The 24,812-nt window shown below is 39.1% G+C and overlaps 1 protein-coding gene and 1 pseudogene across 1 annotated transcript in view; one reads left to right on the top strand and one right to left on the bottom strand.

Annotated features, from left to right (window-relative positions):
- The window catches only part of CCDC146 (coiled-coil domain containing 146), a 151,185-nt gene that overhangs the window by 82,312 nt on the left and 44,061 nt on the right, over positions 1-24,812 (top strand). Inside the window, exons 3-4 of the mRNA XM_037162225.2 lie at positions 13,520-13,602; positions 15,524-15,733. Coding sequence (XP_037018120.2) covers positions 13,520-13,602; positions 15,524-15,733 — 293 coding nt within the window. The remainder of the gene's footprint in view (positions 1-13,519; positions 13,603-15,523; positions 15,734-24,812) is intronic.
- Positions 20,911-21,969, bottom strand: LOC119061620 (E3 ubiquitin-protein ligase RNF146-like; annotated as a pseudogene).

Below are 24,812 nucleotides of genomic sequence, written 5' to 3' on the forward strand. Positions count from 1 at the left end.
AAGTATGGCTTCCAGATGCATCTATGCTAAATAAGTTGTTATTTATGAATACTGGAAACAGTACTGTGGGCAGAAAGCATCCTCAACACAGGAAGGTGGGCACCAGAGGTCCCAAGTTTCTTTGTTGTGGGCTGAGGCTGTGTCCCTTTCCTGAAACCTCATAGCCTAGAGCTGGGAGACACTGGCTGACAGCCAGTGTAGACAGCCAGTGCTCTCAGCGCACAGAAGAGGTCTGAAAAGTTGACACCCACACCTACTCAGCAGCATAGAAAGCAGTTAGTCCCAGGGATCCAGCCTCCTGCTCCCTGGGCTCAGCCACATGTACAGTAGCAGACCCTTAGGACAGGGTCAGGCAGGACAGTCAGATAAACAATTGACCAGCCACAGACATCTTCATACACTTGTAACCCTTGTGCAAGAGATGCTCTGGTCTCTAAGGGCCACAGCTCCATATCAGATTTCTCATTGCCTAAACCCACTTACAGACTTTAAAAGTGTACTAGAGGTGGGACTTCTGCTTGTGAAGGACTGAAAGCTAGTTGGTCAGAGTCAATTGGCAACACATTTCTTTCTGGGACCATTGCTAATCCTGCCCCACCCCTTTTCTTCTGGTTCCTGTTGTGGCTCTCATTATTTCCTGACCCTTATATGAACACCCCTCATGGTTTTGGTCCAGTTAGGTTCACCCTTTGAAGTTCTTAAAGAGGTATGTGTGTTTTGATCTGGCTTGTTTACTTCCTTCCAGGCTTACAGCCATTCCTACCTGCTACCCTCTCTCCCCCGGATCTTTGGAAGTAGGGCCGCCAGAATAATTTTAAACAAAGGTTAATGACAGTTAAAATTCCAAGCAATTGCAGTTTATCTGGGACAAGTGTGAGTTTTTAAAGAAATACCACTCATTAGCATGAATGTGTTTAAGCAGGTATTTATAGGGCTGTACATTTTCTCTTAAAATTATTGTAATCTAATTTTGAAGTTTTACATATAGCTAAGCACCTGCATTACTCATCCACAATGTCCATTATGTTTGATACCTTATCTCTTGGGAGGCCCTGTTTGTCACTGTGGCCTCCTCGTCACATTCCTCTGGTGGGCCACCATGGGAGGAACAGACAGCTGTGACGGAACAGTCCTGGATCTCTCTGCCCTTCTTGTGAGCCTTGCCAACCACACAGAAGGGGGAAGGGAAGCTGTGGATGAGGCAGCCAATTTTGTATGACAGGTTTTTCACCCTTTCAAGTTTAGGTCAAGTTACTTTTCACTGTTTCTCCTTTTCCATGGCCTTCTCTGACAGGTAAATTATTCAATAGAATGGAAATGAATGGATAAATAAGATTTCTTCCAACTATATAACTGGCTTTTATTTAAGCTTAAATTAAGAGTTTAAGATGGCCAAGAGACATATGAAAAGATGCTCAACATCACTAATCATGAGAGAAATGCAAATTAAACCACTATGAGATATCACCACACACCTGTCAGAAAGGCCATCATTAGTAAATCAACAAGCAACAAGTGCTGACAAGGATGTAGAGAAAAGGGAATCCTTGTGCACCATTGGTAGGAAAGCAGATTGGTGCAGCCACTGTGGAAAACAGTATGAAGTTACCTTAAAAAATTAATAGTGGAACTGCCTTATGACCCAATCATTCCACTTATGGGAATATATTTGAAGAAACTGAAAACACTAATTTGAAAGAATATATGCATCCCTATGTTTATTTCAGTGTTATTTACAATAGCCAAGATTTGGAAGCAGCCCAAGTGCTATCAGTAGATGAGTGGATAAAAAAGCTGCAATACATTTACATGATGAAATACTACTCAGCCATAAAAATGAAGAAAATCTTACCTTTTGGGATAGCGTGGATGGACCTGGAGAATATTATGCTAAGTGAAATAAGCCAGTCATAGAAAGACAAGTACCATATGCTTTCACTTATATATTGAATCTAATAAGCATAATGAACTAACCAATGAAATGATACAGACTCATAGATACAGAGAACAGACTGACAGCTGCCAGAGGGGTGGGGGTTAGGAGGCTGGGTGAAAAAAGTAAAGAGATATTAAACAAAGAATAAATAAATAAATAACTCATAGACACAAACAGTGGTATGGTGATTAGCACACAGAAGGGGAAGGGGAGATGGGGAAGAAGTAGAAAAGGGTAAAGCAGAAATAAATGATGATGGAAAGAGACTTGATTTGGGGTAGTAACCACACAATACAATATACAGATGATATATTATAGAATTGTACACCTGAAACATATAATTTTACTAACCAATGTCACCCCAATAAATTCAGTAAAATCTTTTTTAAACTTTAAAAAAAAGAACAATTTAATGAAAATGATTGAGCACTTACAAGATACCAGGCTAGGTGCTGAGGAGCAAAGATGATTAAAGTGGAGTTCCCATCATGGAGGCACGCACAGCTTAGTGTAGAGACATATTTAAACATATGTTGATAATAGTGTGCCATGTATACAATACTAGGTGCATCCAAAAATAGAAGAGTTATAAGGAGAAAGAAGTAATTCTGCCTGGAGGTGTCTCTTGATAGATCTACAGTTGATGAGCACTGAGATGTTTTAAAGGAAGGGTAAGAGTTCTCCAAGTGGACTAGATAGTGAAGAAATTAAAGATAGTGGAAAATAACATGCAAAAACACGGTTTGGGAGTTGTGTTAGTTTTCTATTGCTCTCATAACAAATTAGCACAAACTTAGTGGTTTAAGCAAACACAACATGAGTCTCAGGGGCTAACATCAAGCTGTAGGCAGGATTGTATTCTTTACTGGTGGTCCTAGGGGAGTACTTGGTATCTTGCCTTTTCCAGGTTCAAGAGGCTACACACATTCCATGTATTTTGACCCACTTCATCTAGTAGGTCAAGTCCTCCTCACACTTCCCAGTCTTTCCATTTCATCTCTCCAATTCAGCCATGAAATATTCTTTTCTTTTAAGGACTCGTGTGATTAGATTGAGTTCAGACAGGTCGACCACAATAACCTCCCCCAGCACTATCACATCTGCAAAGTCCTTTTTGCCATGTAAAGTAGCATATTCACAGGTTCCAGGAATTAGTACATGGACATCTGCCTACCACAGAAAATATGACAGAACTGCATGGTAATGGGAGGTTTAGAAAGGGAGGAGGGGGACAGCAGTTGCCAGATAATGAAGACCCTTGTATGCCATGTTAAGAGAGCTAAACTTAATCCTCAAGGTGATGGGGTCTCTTCAAGGGTTTAAAGCAAAGTGAAAATTGTGTTTTGGATAGAATACTCTGTTGACAAATGTCAAATTTGTCCTGAAGGACAAATTCAAAAGGGACAAGACTTGAAGTCAAGGACAGTGATCCCTGGGAGTAAGGAAATAAATGAAGTGAGGCCTATAATTGTCTAGCTTACTATTTAGAGAGTTTCCAGGGGTGTGATAGAGAGGGGAACACAGAGCCAGGTCTTGATGATTTGAGGAGACAGAGTATGGGATACAGGGATTCCAAGGTGGCAAAGTACATAGATCAGGAGAGGAGAGAGTTTCAGAGAGAGAGAGAGCTCCAGAAATCTGCAGAACTGTACTGATCAGTACACACTTGTGAGGATACTGCTGAAGCTAGAAAAAGAGCTCCCAGAAAGGAGGGTGTGGAATAATACCTAGAGCTCACACAGGGCCAAGAATAGCTCATGTTCCCATTAACCAGAATAGAAAGACCTCCTAATATATGGTCTCTGAATAGAAGGGTATTCAGCCCTGGCTGGTGTGGCTCAGTGGATTGAGCGTGGGCCTACAAACCTGAATAGAAGGGTATTGACTTGCTAATGGGGCCAAATTAACCATAGACAAAAGATTATATATTTAAAAGAATAGTATATATTTCAGAGCATGCGTGGATGAGTTGAAAGTAAGCCTTGAAAGAACCAAATTGTTTCCAATAGTTTGTTACATTAACAGTAACTTAAGTGACTCACAAAACCCACAACTATTAAGGAAACACCAAAAAATTTTTTTCTCTTAACAGTGCAAAATCCACAATGTCTGGCATTCAATCAAAAATCATGAGTCATGCAAAGAAGCAGAAACATACGACATATAATGAGGAGAAAAATTCATAGAAGAGACACAGAAATAGAATTAGTAGACAAAGACATTAGAACAGCTATTATACATATTTTAAATGTTGGAAAAAAGGTGGAGGAAAGCATGAGCATAATGTGAGAAGTGGAAATTATAAAAAAGACCCAGATCAAATTTCCGAAGGTAAAAAGTACAGTAGCTGAGATGAAAAATTCACTGGATGGGATTAACAACAGATTAGACACTAAAGAAAAAGAGATTAGTGGGCTTTATGATATGACAATGGAAACTATCCAAAATGAAACAAAAAAGACTAGAAGATAAAAATCAACAGATCATCAGTGATCTGTGGACATTGTGTGGCCAAACATATGAGTAATTAGAGTTATAGAAGGAAAGGAGAGGGGGACAGGAAAATATTTTAAAGAAATAACACAAAGTTTCCAAATTTGTCGAAAACTTATAAGTGCACAGATCCAAAACTTAGAGCAAATTTAAAGCCAAAGAAAACCATACCACAATATATCATAAACAAATAACTGAAAAACAATGATAAAGAAAAATGTATCAAAATCATCCAGACATATGAGAAAGTCACTTGTCAGTTTACCAATTTTTTGTAGCTCACTTGAGTTTAATATATTTAAATATTTTACTTTAATTCACAGTCCAGACATTGCTCTGATATTTAGTTTTTCACTTACAATATGGAATCCAGTTGTAAACCCTTTAAGAAATTTAACAGTGATCTTCTAAAGACTTTTAAATTAGTACATTAGTACATTATATATCATCAGTTAATCCAGTACCTTTTGTTACTCCACGAGAAATTTTTTTATCTTTTTTATTTTATTTTTTTAATTTTATTTAGTTATTTTTCAAGAACAGTTTTTTGTCTATTTCTCCCATCCCAGCCTCCCCCGCCCCGTGCTCCCCACCTCCCTCCCATTTCCACCTCCCTTAGTTCTCATCCCTGTGTCCTTCATGTTTGTTCCTCCAAATCCCTCCCATTTTTCCCCCTTAAATTCCCTTCCCTCTCCCCTATGGTCACTGTCCCCTTATTCTCTGTTTCAGTGTCTTTCTTTTTATTCTGCCTGCTTGTTTGTTTTGTTGTTTAGCTTCCTGGTGAGGAACAAACAAAGGTGAGATCATATGGTATTTGTCTTTCAACACCTGGCCTATTTCACTCAGCATAATGCTTTCCAGTTCCATCCATGTTGTTGCAAAAGGTAGTAGCTCCTTCTTTCTCTCTGCTGCATAGAATTCCATTGTGTATATGTACCACAATTTTTTGATCCATTCATTTGTCAGTTTACCAATTTGGTTATGTAGTGGTAGTCTGGTCAGTATGGTCTGTTGAGTAACTGGAAGACAAGGGAGGGGAGATACAGAGCAGAGAGTACTCTTTGAGAAAAACTGAAATGAAAGTGAAGGAGATAAATAAAAGGATGGCTAGATGGGAGCATAGCATCCAAGGTGGATTTTGTCCTTTTTTAATGAGAAAATTTATAGGTTGAGGGTAATAATAATAACAGTAATAAACAACATTGACTAAGCCCTTACTTTTATGCTAGATATACTACATACCTTACATATACTGAGTCACTTAGTCTTCACCACAGTCTAATGAAATGGGGCTATTTTTGTCTCTTTTACACCTGAAGAAACTGAGGCACAGGTTGAGTCAATATTACTCCAAGTTACATAGTTAAAAGAAGCAGAGCTGGAATTCAAACCAAATCCACTTGAAATATACGTATGATATGGTGAGCCAGCAAAGAGGCAGAAGTACAGGCTACAGAGGAGAAAAGGCTGATGATTTAATGTCTAGGAAGAGGTAGAAGCATATGTATTTGAGAGCATGGGTGGATGAGTTGGTCCTAACCAGAAGGAGAGAAAGACTTCGTTTTTGAGATTTGGGGAAAGAAGTAAAGGGTAGATATGGGTATAGATAAATGATCTGTTGACATGGAAGTTCTGTTTAGGTGGCCTATATTTGTTTGGTGAATGAGTTAGGTATGAAGGAAATGAAAGCTTCATATAACTGCTAATGAGAAAAGTCAGGCAAAAGGAGTGACGAATCATTGTTGAGAGATCAGTTGTATTTGGAAACTGCTTCAAATAACTAGGCTGTATATTTCCAGCAAGGAAGAGTGAGGGTGATGGAGATGAGAATAGAAGGGGTTTCAAGTTTATGCCATCTCTCAAACCATGGCAACTATTTCTCAAAATGAGGCCAAACAGTAGGTGATGTCAAAGGGGGCAACAAGAAGAGTATTCACGGCCACCTTGGTTGCCCTGAAGACACTGACATGAAAATCTAATTGTCTCCTTGTGCTGAGTGACCCCACTGCAGATAAGTTCCCCTGGTATAAGCTCTTACTGAGCCTTTACTTTCCTTGGAATGTCCTAGAACTTCAATTTTTGAAATGTTTTCCATATTGTTACATGTCATCTATGAATTATGAGCTCTTCTTAAACTTTTAGCTCTAGAGTAAATGTTTCCTTCCAGTCTCAATTATCAACAAGGCAATTCAGTAACACAAGTATCTATTGTGAAATCATATTTAGGAACTTATGACATTATATCTAACCTTTCACTGTGTATTCACTGTGTATATTCTTTGACAATGTAAGACTGTTCTCTATGCTCTATTTCTTACATTGTGCATTTTTGAAATATGACAAACTTGGTACTCATTTGTATCATGCAGTGTGAAAAATACAATTCTTTTTTCCATGTTATGCTCACACATGAAACATTTCACCTACTAGAATTGTGTCTTTAGTTCCTAACCAGAGATGGATCTGCTTAAACAGATAATTTACAATTTCACAGAAATGTCAATGTTTCTAATATTAACTTCCAGATTATGGTTTTTATTTTTAAGGAGGATAAAATCCATTCTTCACAGTTTAGTCTTCTTTTTTAAAATATACTTTATTGATTATGCCATTGCAGTTGTTCTATTCCTCCCTTTCATTCCCCTCCACCCTGCACACCCCCTCCCCCACCATTCCCCCCCTTTAGTTTATGTCCATGTGTCACGAGTTCTTTAGATTCTATATTTCCCATACTATTCTTGCCCTCCCCCCTATTTTCTACCTACTGTCTGTCTATGCTACTTATTTTCTGTACCTTTTTCCCCCTTCTCCTCCTCCCACTCCCCTGTTGCTAACCCTCCATGTGATCTCCATTTCTACGGTTCTGCTCCTGATCTAGCTGTCCTCTTAGTTTTTGTTTTAGATGTGATTGTTAATAACTGTGTTTGCTGTTCTTTCACTGTTCATCTTTTTTATCTTCTTTTTCTTAGATAAGTCCCTTTAACATTTCATATAAGAAGGGCTTGGTGATGATGAACTCCTTGAACTTCACCTTATCTGAGAAGTACTTTATCTGCCCTTCCATTCTAAATGAAAAGTTTACTGGATAGTGCAATCTTGGATGTAGGCCTTTGCCTTTCATGACTTGGAATACTTCTTTCCAGACTCTTCTTGCCTCTAAGGTTTCTTTTGAGAAATCAGCTGATAGTCTGACAGGATCTCCTTTGTAGGTAACTACCTCCTTTTCTCTTGCTGCTTCTAGGATTCTCTCCTTCATTTTAATCTTGGCTAATGTAATGATGATGTGCCTTGGTGTGTTCCTTCTTGGGTCCAACTTTTTTGGGACTCTCTGGGCTTCCTGGATTTCCTGGAAGTCTATTGCCTTTGCCAGATTGGGGAAATTCTCCTTTAGTATTTGTTCAAATAAGTGTTCCACTTATTGCTGTTCCTCTTCTCCTTCTGGTACCCCTATAATTCAGATGTTGAATATTTAAAGATGTCCTGGAGGTTCCTAAGCCTCTCCTCATTTTTTTGAATTCTTGTTTCTTCATTCTTTTCTGTTTGGTTATTTCTTTCTTCCTTCTGGTCCACTTCATTGATTTGAGTCCCAGTTTCCTTTCCATCACTATTGGTTTCCTGTGCCTTTCCCTTCATTTTAATTAGTTCAGCCTTCATTTGTTCCTCTAATTTGTGACTAAAATCAAGCAATTCTGTGAGCATCCTGATCACCAGTATTTTGAACTCTGCATCTCATAGGTTGGCTGTCTCTTGATTGCTTAAAATTACTGGCTGTGGGGCTTTGAGCTGTTCTTATTGAGCTATGACGTTTTGGTCTGTTTGGGCCTCTTACGTATGAGGGGTAGAGCCTTAGGTGTTCACCAGGGTGGGGCGACCAGGTTGCAGGGTTGTGATGCTGTATGTGGGGGCAGGGTCAGAGAGGGGCAATGGCATTTGTTCTGCTCTCTCTCATATTTCTGTCCCCTCTGCCGCTTCCCACAAGCAAATTAGGCCCTTCTGGTGCTGGTTCCCAGGTGTGTGGGCTTGTGCACCCTCCAGAACCCTGTGAGTCTTTGCAATAAACTCTCCGTGATCCTGGGAGCTTCTCCCAGTACTTCAACCCAAAAGTTTCTCCAATCGGTGCTTTCAGGCTTTAACTCCCGGCACTGGGGCCCTAGCCTGAGCTCACTGCTCGCTCCTTCATCTAGTTTATATGCGAGAGAATGTATGACCACGGTCAGCCAGCCACCTTGCGCCCCCACCAGGTCTGCCCGCTGCCACCCCACACCTGGGATTCGCCAACTGCTGTCTGTGCTCTGGGGTCCGTCAGGCCACTTTCGCCTGCCTGACTCCCTCCACCAGCCACCGACTCCGCCCCTTTTACCAGTCTGGCTGAATGCTTCATGGTTGTTGAACTTCCATACAGTTCAATTTTCTGTGTTTTGGTTGCATTTTTGTTACTAAAACTTTGTTGTTTTTAAACTTGCCTGTGCAAGGAGGCACAATATTTCCACCTACACCTCCATCTTGGCCAGAAGTCTAGTCTTCTTTTTTAAGAGTCTATTTTTTAGGAGAATAAGTCAAATAAAAGATAGCTTATTAATGCTCTTCCTGAATATCCATGACTTAACCTTTTCCAATTTATGTGGAGACTACAAAGACCTATCACATGTTTGCCCAGCCAAGCTTTCTTCACAGTTTCTTAGGCATTAAAAGCAATGGAATGATGGAAACAGCAAACAGGAAAGGAAACCTCTCTATCTTCCTGCTTTTTTCCTGTGGTCAGAAAACTTGCCAACAAGCAACCTTGGCCCATTTCACAACAGGCTTCACTGCCATTTAAGAGGAGATTCAACTCAGGAAATATGTAGCTGAGTTTTCACTAAGTCTGAGCGAGGATCTGGCTATGTCTGCCAGTAGAACTTGACCACAGTTCTCTTCCATTTGAAATTCTGCTGTGAATCCCTATAGTTTTCAAGCCCAGTAGTTTTCAAGCATATTCCATAGACTTGTATCATTAAAATCACTAAATATGTGTTATAGAAAATGAGAAAGTACAAATAAGCAAAAATAAAAATATAAAAGCCATGCATTCTTACTATCCAAAGAACATCATTTTGACATCTTAGTTCTTATCCTCCTAGATACTTTATTGATAGTCTCTATTTGATGGGTTGTCATCATACTCTCTTTTAATTTTTTAAATATGGTTTCCTTTCATACTTTGTACATATTTATTATAGTTGTATGAACTCTATATTAGGTCCAACATCTGTACCCCCAAAGCAGTTTCTGCCTTTTCCCCCTATTTCTTCATGTCTCATAATTTTTGTTGAAAATAGGACATTTTAAATGCTGTATTTTAGCAATTATGGGTCCTCGCTAGGCTTTTTGTTGCTCTTTTGTGTTGCTATGGTTGCTCATATGTTAATTTGTTTAGTGACTACTTCTGCGAAGTGTATTTCCCCCATAGTGTTCAGGCTCTGACATCTCTGCTTAGATATTCCTTCCTTGTTTTTATTTTTAAGTCAGCTTCCTGGAGACTGTCCCTGTGTCATCATAGTTTAGTGTCAGCCACTGATTGGTCAGAGATTGTGCTTAAGTCTCCTGAGCCAGTTATGTTTTTGTCCTTTTCTGCTGAGTCTGTATGCAGCCTGGGACCACTTTTCAGGGAGTCTACCTCTCTACCTGGCCTTTAGCCCAGGAACTGATACTTTGGAAGCTCCCTCTCTCTGGTCACTCCTGCCTGGTGACAGTCTGGAGCTTTTCCATAACCTTCTGGACCATCAGTACCAACAGTGGTGAGAGCAGGGCCCTCTTTGTCTGTCTTGGACCCCAATTTCTCCATTAAACTTCTGCTTGTCTGCCTCGTGGTATCACTAAGCTATTAGTCTCTTCTTACTATTAATCTTTGTGATATCCGTGGTTTCTGACAGTACGCCAGGGCATGGATTTCTATACTCTGCCCCAAAAAGTGAGCATCCTTAGGCAGAGATGCAAGTCCTTACAGCTTGCTCAGCCCCACTTTGATCAATAGAAGTTGAGCAAGGGGGATAGGGGACTCTGATCTTCTTGGGTTGCCTCACTCAGAGTCTCCCTATAAAACAAGAGCTTAGGGTGTGGGAATGGGCACTATTGAAAAGTTGCAGCTACCCACCCAGTAAAGCTCTTTCACAACACCAAGCTAGGGGTAGGAGAGGATGAGTGTAGCAGTTTTCTGGGCCTGCCCCACTCACCTGAATAGATCTTCAGCCATAGGAAGGTAAGGCACATGGGTTCTTCACTGGCTGCCAAAGCTGCTCAGAACAGTTCTTCCACAACATGGAGCTAAGGGTGATGGATACAACTCATGGTTCAATGCCATGATCTCCCACTGTTCTTATTGAGTTTCAGCGCATTTGATGAATAAATGCGCTCAATTCCTTGCACATCTTTAGGTCAATTTCCGGAGACTATAAATGGTTGTTTTAAATCATTTCGACCAGTTTAATCAATGTTTTTTGGAGGGAGAGGCTTTATTAAGCTCTTCACACCACCATTTCAGAAGCTCTAATCCTGGAAGTGGTCTGCAGTTTATACTTTTACTTATGTATAAGGATTCATACTTACATATAACTTATACATACTTTTACTTTAACTTACAATTTGAAGAAAATTGTAAAATGCCCAATATAGTTATTTACTAACAATAAAACTGCTGAGTGTAGTTTAAGTGTTCTGTCATTTCTTTTGTGTGGATCTCCTCAGCCCATGAGCTACCTTAGGGCAGGACCCATGTCACACCCACTTCTGCTTCCATCATGTAGGGCAGCAGGCAGGAGATAATGGCTTTTTCTTCTTCAAAACAAAACTAAATATATACGCATTTTAAACACATGATTCCATAATTATCTTACCCAATAGCTTACATCCTGTAGCTAGCTTGTGGGCTAGTTACAAGGCTGGCCCCACGTCGTCTTTAGAGTCTACACACACATACATAAACACACACTCCAACACTTGTCTTTTCATAACCTTTTTCCAGTAACTTTTCTTCTGTAAGAGTACGCATATGCAAAGCTTTATTTGTTTTAACCTATTAGACTTTAAAGGCATAGTGCTTATGGCATACCCCCATTTCGGGAACCAATGAAAATATTTGAGACCTGACATAAAGTGTGTATTAGCCGAAAAATACAGAAAGAAAACTGCAGAACCAAACTAAATGTGTTTAATTAAATACCTATAAAATATAACATTAGAAGGGCAATCTTCTAACAGGAGTTTAACATTTTAAAAGTTACATATAAATTATACTTAAGGTGACATACTAATGAACTTAAAGATATTTCATATAGCGAGTAGTGAAACCACCTCAAAGGTTTTAAAAATCCGGTTCAGCATATTTCACCCATGTATTAAAAATTAGGTTATGGGGATTGGAGCCAAGGCCTGGCACCAGCTTGTAGGGATCCTGTGAAAGATCCCAAACACTATCAAAGAAGTAATGGTTTTATGCTGCAGTAAACAATGTTTTTCTACTCTGACTTGGGTAGAGACACCATGAAACCCCCCTGTACAGACTCAAACCTTTGCTTGTTATCATTTACATTCATTCATTTGCTCCCTTGGCAAAACATTTGCCAAGCACGTGCATTGAGCCTTGTGGGTCCACTGCTGATGATGGAGTGAAGAGCAAGTTACCCTGGGCCTTTTCCTTATAGCGTTTACTTATTAGTTGGGGAGTAATGTTTTCTAAAAATCATGTATATTTGTCACTGCATATTTTAATACAAAAAAGAGTTCTTTCAGGGTGAGTGATGTATGTGAACATCTAAAATTTAGAAGTCAGAGAAGGTGGTCTCATGGATTGATATTTAAGCTAAGGTATGAAGGAAGAATTGGAGTGAAATCTGGGTAAAGTGAGGACTGGCCAGTGCAGAAGCCCTGGGGTAGGAAAGAGATTTATGCATTTACAGAACTAGAAAGCATCTCTATGGTTAGAGCCCTGTGAGCCTGAGGAGGGTGTGGAGAAAGAGGTTGGCAGGGTGGCAGGGTCATGCAGGACCTTGAGTCATTTTAAGGATCTTGAATTCTATTCCACTTAAAGAGTTTTGATCATGCAGACCTTGTTTTATTTTTCAAAAGATCTCCATGAAAAGTAGATGGACAGGGGCCTAAGTGGAAACAATGATGGGGAGGGGAGGACAGTGGAGGTTTTGGAGCAGTCCACCTGACAGATTGTGTGACTCAGACTAATGGGATCAGGGGAGGGAGAGGAAAGTGTAACAGTGCAACAAATATCTTGGAGGTAAGAACAACATGGCATTGAAAAACACAAATCTTTTCTTTAGTTCAACTTTTCAATACTATGACAGTTGAAGGCAAGCCTACTATAAAATGCTCATTGAGTTACGGTAATATTTCACTGTTTGATGTTGTGTTATGATGTCTATTAACTACTTATCACCTAACTAAGCGAGTAAACCAAAAGTTCTTTCATCAGACGTGAAAAAGGAATAAATAATATTGCTTTATGTACTGGATAAATTTCATGTTCCTTTGACAACAGAGGCAGAATCTTCATTGTACAAGTTAGTGGACATGAATTTTTGGAGCTGAACCCTTAGGTTTCATTCCTGATTTTGCCTTTAACTAACTCTGTAATTTTGACCAATTTATTTATCTTTTCTAGACTTTAGTTTAAAATGGATATAATACCTACTTCACAAAACATTTTTTAGAAAAAATAACTGGTATACAACACTTGCTCATAATAGATGCTCAATCATGATTAGCTCTCTCAACATACAAATAGCCATGCTAGTAATCTATACTATTCAGGTTGTCTGCTAAACCTAGAAATATGATTTTTAGAATTGGAGGAATTTAATTCAGTCATTCCCTCAATTTACAGATGAAGAAATCAGTCTTCATTTAGAGAGGAAATCCACTTGCCCAGGGACACAGCTTACTGGAGGCACTATAGACCTAGAAATACTTCCTCCAAACATCCAGTTTCCTCTCTCGTGTGTAGCTGAAAGATTTTGTAAACTAATCCACACATCTGTATTATCTCTGCTTAAAGCATAAACAGGGTGATGGCTAATAGTGATCTTGTGTTCTCTTTGCTAGTTGCATGCTATGGGAAAACTTGCTGGCACCAGAGTAGCAGAACTAAAAGCCAAGTACACCTTGCTGCATGACACTGTTAAAAGGTATGCTGTTTACTGATGTGGAGATATCTTCAATCTTATTAACATTTCTCACTTGTGTTGGGACTATCTTGCTTTGTATTCCTCCTCCAACCAGACCCCAAGGCAAGGATTTGAGCTCAAGTAGTTTGAGAAATGATACAGAAATTATTGTGAGAGAATAGGGAAGTGAGACTAGAATGGGAGGAATCCAGCTGAGGATGTGTTACTCTTGAGGTTAACACGATAAGCAACTGGGGCTCAGTCTCACTGAGGACACTGTGTGTGACTGTGTAGAATACACGTCAGAACTTTCCCACTGATGGGTGAGCAAACTGCAATATTTATCTGTCCCTCTTTGATTAAGGACTGCTTCTAGGGAAGATGAGTTCCTGGCATATCTAGCTTGCCCTTTGAAAAACCAAGCAAGCTCCTATGGCCAGAGAAGCTCTCAGAGAGAAACACACAGGTGCTGTTGATATATATAAGGGTGGGCCAAGAGGACTTTGGTGGGACACTGACATCATCTGTTACAGGGCACTCCTGTAGGGGACTTCTTCCCACCTCTCTTCACCACTCAAAGGTATAGGCCCTATGACAACCCCAGCCTACATCTGCCAAGATTTTGGTCTTTACTTCTCACCTCTTTGTCCTACCCCAGGCTACTCACCTTAGCCCAGTCCCAGTCGGTGGCATGTCAGAAGAATAGGCTTCCACAGAATAATTCAACAAGGTTTCCTAAGCTCCTGCTATCAGCCATTGGGAATGAAGGGGAAAGATGTGTGAAGAGAGAAGGAAAAATCCTGTTCTGTCTCTGTTCCTTACTACTCCTAAGCTTCTTTCTTCCTTTTCCCCACCTCCTGATTCATAGCCTTGCACGATATCTCCATCAAAAGCCAAGGAGAGGCAGCAATGGATATAAACTCCATCCTGCCATTCCCCAGCCATTCTTTCCCCCAGTCTCCAACTGTTAGCCCTACTTCTTTTCTTGTTCAGTCATTTGGCTACTTTGAGGATGGGAGCAAGAGTGAATGACTAGGAGAACAGAGCTACATCTCTATGCACCCTTCACTTTCCCCCCACCCCACAATTACTCAGCTCCATCGAGCTTCCTAACCACAGTCCAAGGCCCTCAGCTTGTGTCCCTTCCCCTCCACCTCCTCCTCCTCCCCATCCCAAAAATAAATCCTCGCCTTCATCCCTAATGGCGATCCATTTTCCACGATCAGTCCTGCCAGTGGATACACGTAGTTCTCAAGACTCAAGAACTTAGAGGATTTAGATGGAAAGTCTGGGGTAATCTTTTCCAATACATGTCACACTGCTTAACTGAGAGAAAACTCCATACAGTTCTTGGGGCGTCCCTCTGAACCTCTTTGGAGATACAAGGAATATTGCAACATTTCTCACCCTCTGGAGAGCCCTGCAGAGCCTTGTGGCTGGCTTCTTCCTTGCTGGCCCTCAGCTCAGTTCTCTCTGCCCCAGTGACAGATAGCAATGCAGGACCAAGGGTTTAGTGTTATTTCTTCCTACTTCCCAGTTCTGTTGCAAAACTGTTATTCTTCTTCTGCCCCCCACATTCTAACTCCTCTTGACCTTCTAATTCTCACTTCTGTCATTACAAACACTCACCACTCTCTTCCACTGCCACTGCCTGGTGGGTGGGAAAGGCATTAGGATGTAGACTTTTCACTCGTGGTGCTGGGGCTGTAGCAGGACAGATACAGGCTGGAAATGTTGAACTGAAACTGAATGAGTTATCCATAGCAGCTATGATACAGGAGTCATTAAATTCTCTTCTGCTGATGCTGTATTTCAAATCCATGTGGCTAAATTACCATTTGTGCTCTGGCTGGAACTTTAACCACTTTGTCCACTTCCTCTCAGGGAGGAAATAGGCCCTGTGTATACTCATTATGTGAATCTCTGTTCTTGTGGAACACAGCACACAGGAATCAGAGGTCCAACTGCTCCAGAATGCCAAACGTTTCACTGAGCAAATACAACAGCAGCAGTTTCACCTGCAGCAAGCTGATAACTTTCCAGAAGCATTCTCCACCGAGGTCTCCAAAATGAGAGAGCAGCTTCTCAAGTATCAAAATGAATATAATGCAGCGAAGGAAAGAGAGTATCATAATCAGTACAGACTGAATAGGTAAGTACACGATTGTCTCAAGCACACTGAAGACATACAAGAGGCAGGCAGTTTCCACATAAACAAAATGTTAAAAATTTAACTTTATTAGGCATTCTAGGTACAATGGGTGTGACATAGCAATGTTTAAATGATTACAAGCCTATTTCTTTCCTTGATTGTCTAGAATAGCAGTCACTGAAAAATAAGGTTACACAACTTGAAGAAACAAGCTCAGACGGCAAGGAGACACTTTCAGGAAAAGGGAGAGTTTGCTGCTGTTTTCTGTGGGTCAGGAGAGCTGTGAGCATTGGGAGTCGTAGCCACAGAACAAGGATTTGGTACATACTCTGGCCCTCTGCGGCCCTCACTGGGTGGTCTCTCATCCTTTCTGTAGTACCACTACCCAGGTTTGCATGGCAAGTGCCCCACACACACACATTCCAAACAAGCCTAGTGAGCTCAGATTCTTATCTAGCTCACTCTATTCTAATATTAGAACTCAGACCACATAGTCAACCTTATTCTCCTATTACTGAATTAGTCCTTAAGATCAAGGAAGAAAATTACATCCTTTTGGAAGACACATTTACTTATCCAAATCCACAGTATGTCACTCAGTGAGCTAAAGCAGAAATATATTGCTAAATGACAAATGTTATTTCCAAAATTTTTACTTACACTCCTCCTGTGAGGAGCAAGTCAGTGGGAGAATTTGTTCTGCAGTTGACACTATTTACATAAATTTCAAAATGAGTGTAACTCAGGTTTTGTACTGTGATGTGCTGTTTACTACACCTGGATGCTAGAGAGAAAGCCAAACCATCTGTCCTAGAATTATTGCCATTTAAGGTGGCAGAACTTTCCCTGGCTACCTTTAAGAGTGGGGATGCAAGGATGGTACAGTGTTCACAAACCAATAAACATAATACACCACATAAACAAAATGAAAGTAAAAAATCACATGATCATATCAATAGATGCAGAAAAAGCATTTGATGAAGTGCAGCACCCATTTATGATAAAATCACTCTGCAAAGTAGGAATAGAGGGAGCATTCCTCAACATAATAAAGGGCATATATATGATAAACCTACAGCCAACATCATACTCAGTTCAATGGGCAAAAACTAAAAACTTTCCCCCTAAGATCAGGAACAAGACCAGGATGTCTGCTTTCACCACTTCTACTCAACATAGTACTGCAAGTTCTAGCCAGAGTGACCAGACAAGAAAAAGAAATAAAAGGCATCCAAATTGAAAAGGAGGAAGCAAAACAGTCATTGTTTACAGAAGTCATGATAGTGTACATAGAAAACCTTATAGACTCCACCAAAAAACTATTTTACCTAATAAGTGAATTTAGTTAAACAGCAGGATACAAAGTCAACATTCACAAGTCGAAGGCATTTATGTACACCAACTATAAAATATCAGAAACGGAAACTAGGAAAAAAATTCCATTTACGGTAGCAACAAGTAAAGTACCTAGGAATAAACTTAACCATGAGGGTAAAAGACATGTACTCAGAAAACTACACAACACTGAAGAAAAAGGTTAAGGAAGACACAAATAAATGGAAGCAAACACCATGTTCATGGTTTGGAATAATTAATATCATTAAAATGTCCATACTACCCAAAGCAATGTATAGATTCAACACAATCCCTATTAAAATACCAATGATATATTTCACAGATATAGAAAAATACCTCAAACATTTATATGAAACCATAAATGACCTCAAATAGCCTCAGCAATTTTGAGAAAGAAGAACAAAATAAGAAGGATCACAATACCTGGTATCAAATTATATTACAAGGCCACTGTAATGAATACAGTCTGGTACTAGCATAATGGTACTAGCATAAGAACAGACACATGGATCAATGGAACAGAATAGAGAGCCCAGAAATAAACCCATGTCTCTATGGTCAATTAATATTCAACAAAAAGAGCAGGAGCATAAAATGGAGTGAAAATAGCCTCTTCAATAAATGATATTGGGAGATCTGGACAGCTACATGCAAAAAATGAAACTAGACCACCAACTTACACCATACACAAAAATAAATTCTAGGTGGATAAAAGACTTAAATGTAAGTCATGACACCATTGAAGTCCTAGAGGAGAACATAGGCAGGAAAATCTCAGATATTCCACACAGCAGTACTTTCTCTGATATATCCCATAGAGCAAGGGATATAAAGGAAAGAATAAACAAATGGTATCTCATCAAAATAAAAAGCTTCTGCACAGCAAAAGAAAACAGCATTAAAATGAAAAGAGAACCAACCATGTGGGAAAACAAATTTGCCAATGATACCTTGGACAAGGGTTTGATCTCCAAAATATGTAAAGAACTCATATGATTCAAACCAGGAAAACAATCCAATTAAAAAATGGGTAAAGGACCTGAATAGACACTGCAAGGTGGACATACAGATGGCACATAGACATATGAAAGGATGCTCAACATTGCTAGCCATCAGAGAGATACATTAAAACCACAATGAGATATCACTTCACACTAGCCAGAATGGCCATTATTGACAAATCAACAAACAACAGGTGCTGGCAAGGATGTGGAGAAAAGGGAACCCTAGTGCACTGTTGGTGGGAATGTAGACTGGTGCAGCCACTGTAGAAAACAGTATGGAATTTCCTCAGAAAACTAAAGATGAAACTGTCTTTGATCCAGTGATCCCACTGCTGGGATTATACTCGAAGAATCCTGAAATACCAATTCAAAAGAGCCTATTCACCCCAATGTTCATAGCACCATTATTTACAATAGCCAAGTGTTGGAAATAGCCCAGATGCCCATCAGTAAATGAGTGGATCAAAAAACTGTGGTACATATACACAATGGAATACTATGCAGCGGAAAGAAAGAAGGAGCTCCTACACTTCACAACAGCATGGATGGAACTACAGAGTATTAAGCCAAGTGAAATAAGCCAGGCAGTGAAAGAGAAATACCATATGATCTTACCTAGAAGTGGAACCTAATGAACAAAATAAATGAGCAAAATAGAACCAGAGACATGGAAATAAAAAAACAAACTGACAGTGACCAGAGGGGCAGGAGAGAAATGAGGGAAAGAAAGGGAAAAGTTTAATCAGGGAACATGTATAAAGGACCCACTGTAACAGACAACAGGGGGGACTGACGGGCAGCAGGGAAGAGCAACAGGGGAAGAATTGGGACAACTGTAATTAAACAACAACTTTAAAAAAAGAGTAGGCAGATTTCTCACCAAGGGAATGTAATTCAGTCCTACTGAAGGACAAGCAAATGACTTGAGTGACCTCCTGGGGACCTTGCAAGTCCTGGGTTTTTAATCTTTTCTTTGGAGCTTATTTTTTCAGCTGCAGGGTAATGAAGAAAGCTTGCTTAATCAGGAGAATCATATTCAGGAAGAAAAAACAGGAGTTCTTTTTTTTGTCTTTCAATCTAAATTGTTTGAGAATCACCAGTGAGATCTATAAAAAGAAAGCCTAGCTATTTCTGTTCTCTGTAAGCACTCTTTCAGTTGAGAAAATAATGAAATTAAAACAATTGCTGGTTGTTCATTAGTATTGAAAGTATGAATGCTTGACATTTCCATGAAAGGGTAAGAAGAACATAAGTCAGTTGATATTTAAATTGTTTAAAGTTTCCAAGTATTCCTGCCAAGGGTGGGTGGAGGAGAAACCAGAACTCTTGCCTTGTAGGTATAGACAGGCAAATTGTTTATTGAGTTACTTAGGATACAGAGGGGACTGTGAATACTGACCAACAGTGGACAAAAACATTCAAAATGTACATTTGCAAAAATGTCTACTGTGTATTCTTGTTTACTGTGTATTTGTAATGCATGATACTTGAGCAGTCTATTTTGCATTCTCAAATATTAACAGCTGATGAAATAACAAACATATTTGCATAAAAATAATGGTGACACCAAAAGAAATATCAGGAAAATATAATAGGCTACATATTTCATTGGCTTCATATATTTAGTATTACATGGTACTGAAACAAATTCATTCAATATTCTTTTCCCAAGAAAAAAGTAGATATTTCCATCCCCACATAAAAATAAAGAAACTAACCCAGTGAGAGACTATTCATCCAAATATACAATGATATTTTTTCACATCAGCACCACAAATCCTCATTTTATTCAGGCTCTAAATAATAGAAACCCAAATAACTAGCACTTCTCCACACCAACATCTGTAGGAACTTCTGAATCACTGACAAAAACTAAGAATAATATATTATTCAAACAATCTATAGACAAAGGATTTTACTCTATAATTTGGTTGACTTTCTCATGTTTTCACATAATATAAATTTTTTAATAAAATGGTAGATATGATTATATGCTTAGTTAATAATTAAATCTATTATAATATGTACCTCTGGTTTGGAGATTAATATTTATTTATAACTGCTTCATAAACATACAGTTCAAAATAATAATAACCTACTTAAGTCAAATAAATTCATCATAAATAATAAAGTAAACAAATACTGCTTATAATTTATTTATTTTTAGTAAATTTTAGTATCTATTAAATTATAAATTTTATAATCAAGAAAATCATGGATCAAGAGAAACTTCAAACTACATGGGCTAGACAGAAAAGTCTGTGGGAACGCCATGAAATATGTTACAGACAAAATTATGAAACATATGTTATTAGGTATTTTTCTTACATTTCCATTAGAGTAACTTCACTGTTAAATAGTTTTGTCCATTATAACATCCCTACTTCCCATGTAGTCTCACATTAAGCTTCCTGTTAATACTGATACCAGACATCTCATAGGTGCCAACTTTTAGTAATGGTTTTATATCAATCCATGCAGAACTAAGAGTCAGATGGACCATTAATGTGCAGATAGTATGTACACACTGGCCAAAAGAATTGAAAAAACTTTTTAAAACTATAAACTAAGCAGACCTTGAGAAAACTTTGTTATTACTAAACAACTCTCAACTATTAATACCCAGGTTCCTTATATTAAATAAATTTCTCAACAAAGATATGTTAGACATTTCAACTACATATAGATCTATCTTTCCTAAACCCATCCCAACTCCCCCCAAAAAACACTACTAGAGATGAATACAATGTGATGTGGGCAGAAACTTACAGATAACCATTTTGATGTTGAGCATGGAGCTGAAGATGCTTTTCTAATTTAAACTTCAGCTACAGTGCCCTGTCCATCGGGCCCTCTAGATCTGACAGTGGTACTCACTGTTCCACCCCCTGCTAGTGAGCCATCAGTTCCTGATTGATCTGAGAGATCACATACTGTCTGGTTTGCATTAGGAACCACAAGTCTCTGTGGGGTCAAGGAGTGCTGTACAACAAGTGCTGATGTGCCCTCAACATCACTACTGGCATCTGAATCAGTCTCTGCAGTGGAGGTGTCTGATGCTGGTACTTTGCCTGAAGGTGGTAATTCACAATTTTCTCCTCCTCATGACTCCTTTCAGCCAGGCTGTCTCCACTGAGTTGTAAATGAGCAAAAGAGTCTTCCAGAGAGGTGTTTGCATCAGTGAATGATGTTGTAGGGCTTCTTTACTGACCAGCTACTGACATCAGGGTCCTCACAGAAGAAGACAGCAAAGGCTGAACAGAAGCTCTGCTCTTCTGACACTCTGTCTGCTCATTCAGCAGAGGTGTCTCTTGCTAGGTTTACAGTATTAGCCTCACAGTCCAGCCTAAGTCTGGCTACTCCCTTCTTTGATATATCTACTATATCCTTCCTAATCTCTGTGTGATGTCCATGTTCATTTCACCTATATTGAACCATATTTTCAAGATCAGCAGCATACAAGTTAAACATTCCAGTGCTCTTCTTATCTTTGGGAAAAACATCTTCCAGCTCTCTATTAATGTGTTCATTATACTGCCACAACCCATTTCTTCCTTCATGATATCATTCATATTCACCATTTCCTCTGCTTGCTGCCTTGTGTTCTTCTGATGACAATAAGGTTGGCTTGTCAAGGAAATCCTCAGGAACTTCTTGTCAACAGAGGACACATTGCCTTCCAAGCCATGATGCTCCCTTTACACACAGATAGCAAAAAGCATGTTTACGAGGCAGACTAGGTAAACACGTTTGCAGACCAAGAGCACACTCAAGGACACATAGAGAAGGTGCAGTATTAGAATAGAACTCATTTGCTTTCCTGTTCATAGGAAGCGTGTTTACTGAACGATCAGTTTCACCACAGCCATCCTGCATAACAGTTTATAAAACTTAAGTGAGAATAGCAAAACAAAAAAAGCATTGTATTCACTAAAGCTGAAATAATATTATTATCATGTAAGACCAAGGAAAAAAATGACATGAATATTGAAGTTGCCCTTTTGATAAGTCCAGAGCTATCAAAAACCAATGTCATCTTCCTCCCCAAAACTTTTTTTGCAAAAGAAACAAATCCCTCAAATCTTTAGCCCTCATTTCTATTACAAATCCTACAGATGCTTGTCACAACAATTAAGAGATCATCTTTACCACCCATCAGCCGGTTTGTAGTATTTTCTCTTCCATTTCTAGTTTATCCTGTCCAGCCACAGCCATGGCCACCTCACAATCTTTTCTCCTCAGCCTTGGAGCCCCTGTAACTTATTTTTAAAACAAAGTAGAAGCCATTATATTTCTAGGAAGTTTCCCTGAAAAGATTTTCCAATATTCTTTTCAACGTTTTCCTTGTCTTCACTTTATTTTTTAAAAATCTCTATTTTCTAGTAATTCCTAAGATTTAGAAAGCAAATAAATTGAATCTGTCATTATTTTCCATTCTTAGTTCAGGAGTGACCACAAAGTTGGAACCAAATACAAACAGAACCAGTAAGAAGGGAACAGGAATTATTTTAGCAATGCATCTGGAATTACAGGAATTGCTGAGATATGGCAGAGGGGCATACATGTCATCAGGATTAGCAGTAAGGAAAAACTCAGCTGGAACAGATTTTACTTTCTGAACTTAAAAAAAAATTTCTCCTGCCTGCCCTGTGACAACCAAGAATAGAATAAGTTTTGCAGTGTAGTCCTCATGACTGAAAGAGAAATACCTAAAATACTAGTTTAAAAAGCAGATCTAACCCCTGGCTGGTGTAGCTCAGTGGATTGAGCGCGCGCCTGTGAACCAGAGGATCGTGGTTGGATTCCCAGTCAGGGCACATGCCTGGGTTGCAGGCCAGTTCCCAGCAGGGAACACACGAGAGGCAACCATACATTGATGTTTCTCTTCCTATCTCCTTCCCTTCCCCTCTAAAGATAAATAAATAAAATCTTAAAAAAAAAACAGAGGGACAGCGACCAGAGGGGAGAAGGGAGGGAATTTAAGGGGAGAAAGTGGAGGGATTTAGAGGAACAAGTATAAAGGACACAGGGACAATAACTAAGGGGGGTGGAAATGGGAGGGAGGTGGGGAGCACGGGGCAGGGTGGGCTGGGATGGGATAAACAGAAAACTGTACTTGAAAAATAATTAAATAAAAAAATTTTAAAAGATTAAAAAAATTAATAAATAGGCAAATTACTCCTTTAAAAAACATTTTTTACTATGATCATATATATTTTTTCAAGGGATATGGCTGACTAATACAATTAAATGTTTATGTAATTGCAAAAATTAAACGACTAGAATGGCAAAAAAAAAGCAGATCTAACCCTAATGATTCTGATTTCTTAATAAAACTTCCCACCTGAGGTGATGGCATTTGAATTTTTTATAAACTTCCTATGTGGTCCTGATTCACATCAGATTTTGAGAACAGTTGGTCCCAAAAGTGGTTCTCAGACTGACTACGTGTGACAAGCTCCTTAGTCTGCTCTGGTGGCCACTCAGTCTATCCTTCAGCAGCTCCAGTGACAGAATCACCTCCCACAGCAGCCGTTCCGGCTTGGGACAGCCTGACTTTCAGATGATTATTGTTTCCATTGGTTTAGAAACCTACCTTCTTGCAACTCCCACCATCAGGCTGGTGTTACTCCGGAGGGTGAACAGCGCCTCTTGCACGTGGCAGCATACAGGACCTCCTGCATTGTCCGTTCACCCGCAAGTCCTTAAATCCGAAAACCTTGGGTGACGTGGCTGTAGTTAGGACTTTCTTTCCGCAAAAACAGAAATGAGTTCTGAGGAGCTTTGACATTAAGCACCACGTAGCTGAAAATATCAGACAGATTTCAATTTTAATGAAAGTTTAAAAGGTTAAGAGTTAATATAGATCAAAAGGCACACACAAAAAATGTGTGTAATCTCCATAATGTTATGCAAAAATGAGAATCCAAAAGGAGAAAAAAGACATTATGCATAAGGATACTTATTATTTATAAATGTGGAAAATTGAAAGCAATCTAAATTCTAAAATATAACAGAATGTTAAGATAATTATAATGTGTTGCATGGCAGCCTGATACTGAAAAGCCCTCTGGAGCCTGATAGAAATGGGCTGGAGTGTCAGTTCAGCTTGGACTGTGTGCTTAACTCCTCAGTTTCTCCATTTGTACAATGAAGATAACACTTAGCAAGATTCTGAAGGTTTTTTTAAATTTTATTTGTTTATTTACCTTTAGAGATGGGGGAAGGGAGGGAGAAAGAGAGGGAGAGAAACATCAATGTGAGGGAGAAACATCAACTGTTTGCCTCTCTCTCACATGTGCCCCAACCAGGGACCAAACCCGAAACCCAGGCATGTGCCCTGACCGGGAATTCAACCAGGGACCTTCCACTTTTCAGGACGGTGCCAAAACAACTGAGCCACACCGGCCTGGGCATGAAGTTTAGAAATGATACTTGTACCTGGCATCTAACTGGTTTATTTAAAGATAGGTGATATCCAGGATTATTCTAGTATGTATGGTATATCCACCCACTAGAAAACTTTGAAACTAGCTATTTAGTTATCAATTATGAAATCTGTTGTGCAATTGGGAAAATATTTTAATTACATGTTGGGCAAAATGGATTCAATCATATATACAGTTTTAATATAATTTTATTAAAAGGTACTAAAAGGATAATGATATGAATATATTGATTAAAATATTATAGTATTAAGGTATTACATGTCTTTAATA

The sequence above is a fragment of the Artibeus jamaicensis genome, unplaced genomic scaffold (genome assembly GCF_021234435.1).
Source record: "Artibeus jamaicensis isolate MK-2021 breed Jamaican fruit bat unplaced genomic scaffold, CSHL_Jam_final contig_518, whole genome shotgun sequence".
Taxonomy (NCBI): Eukaryota; Metazoa; Chordata; class Mammalia; order Chiroptera; family Phyllostomidae; genus Artibeus; species Artibeus jamaicensis.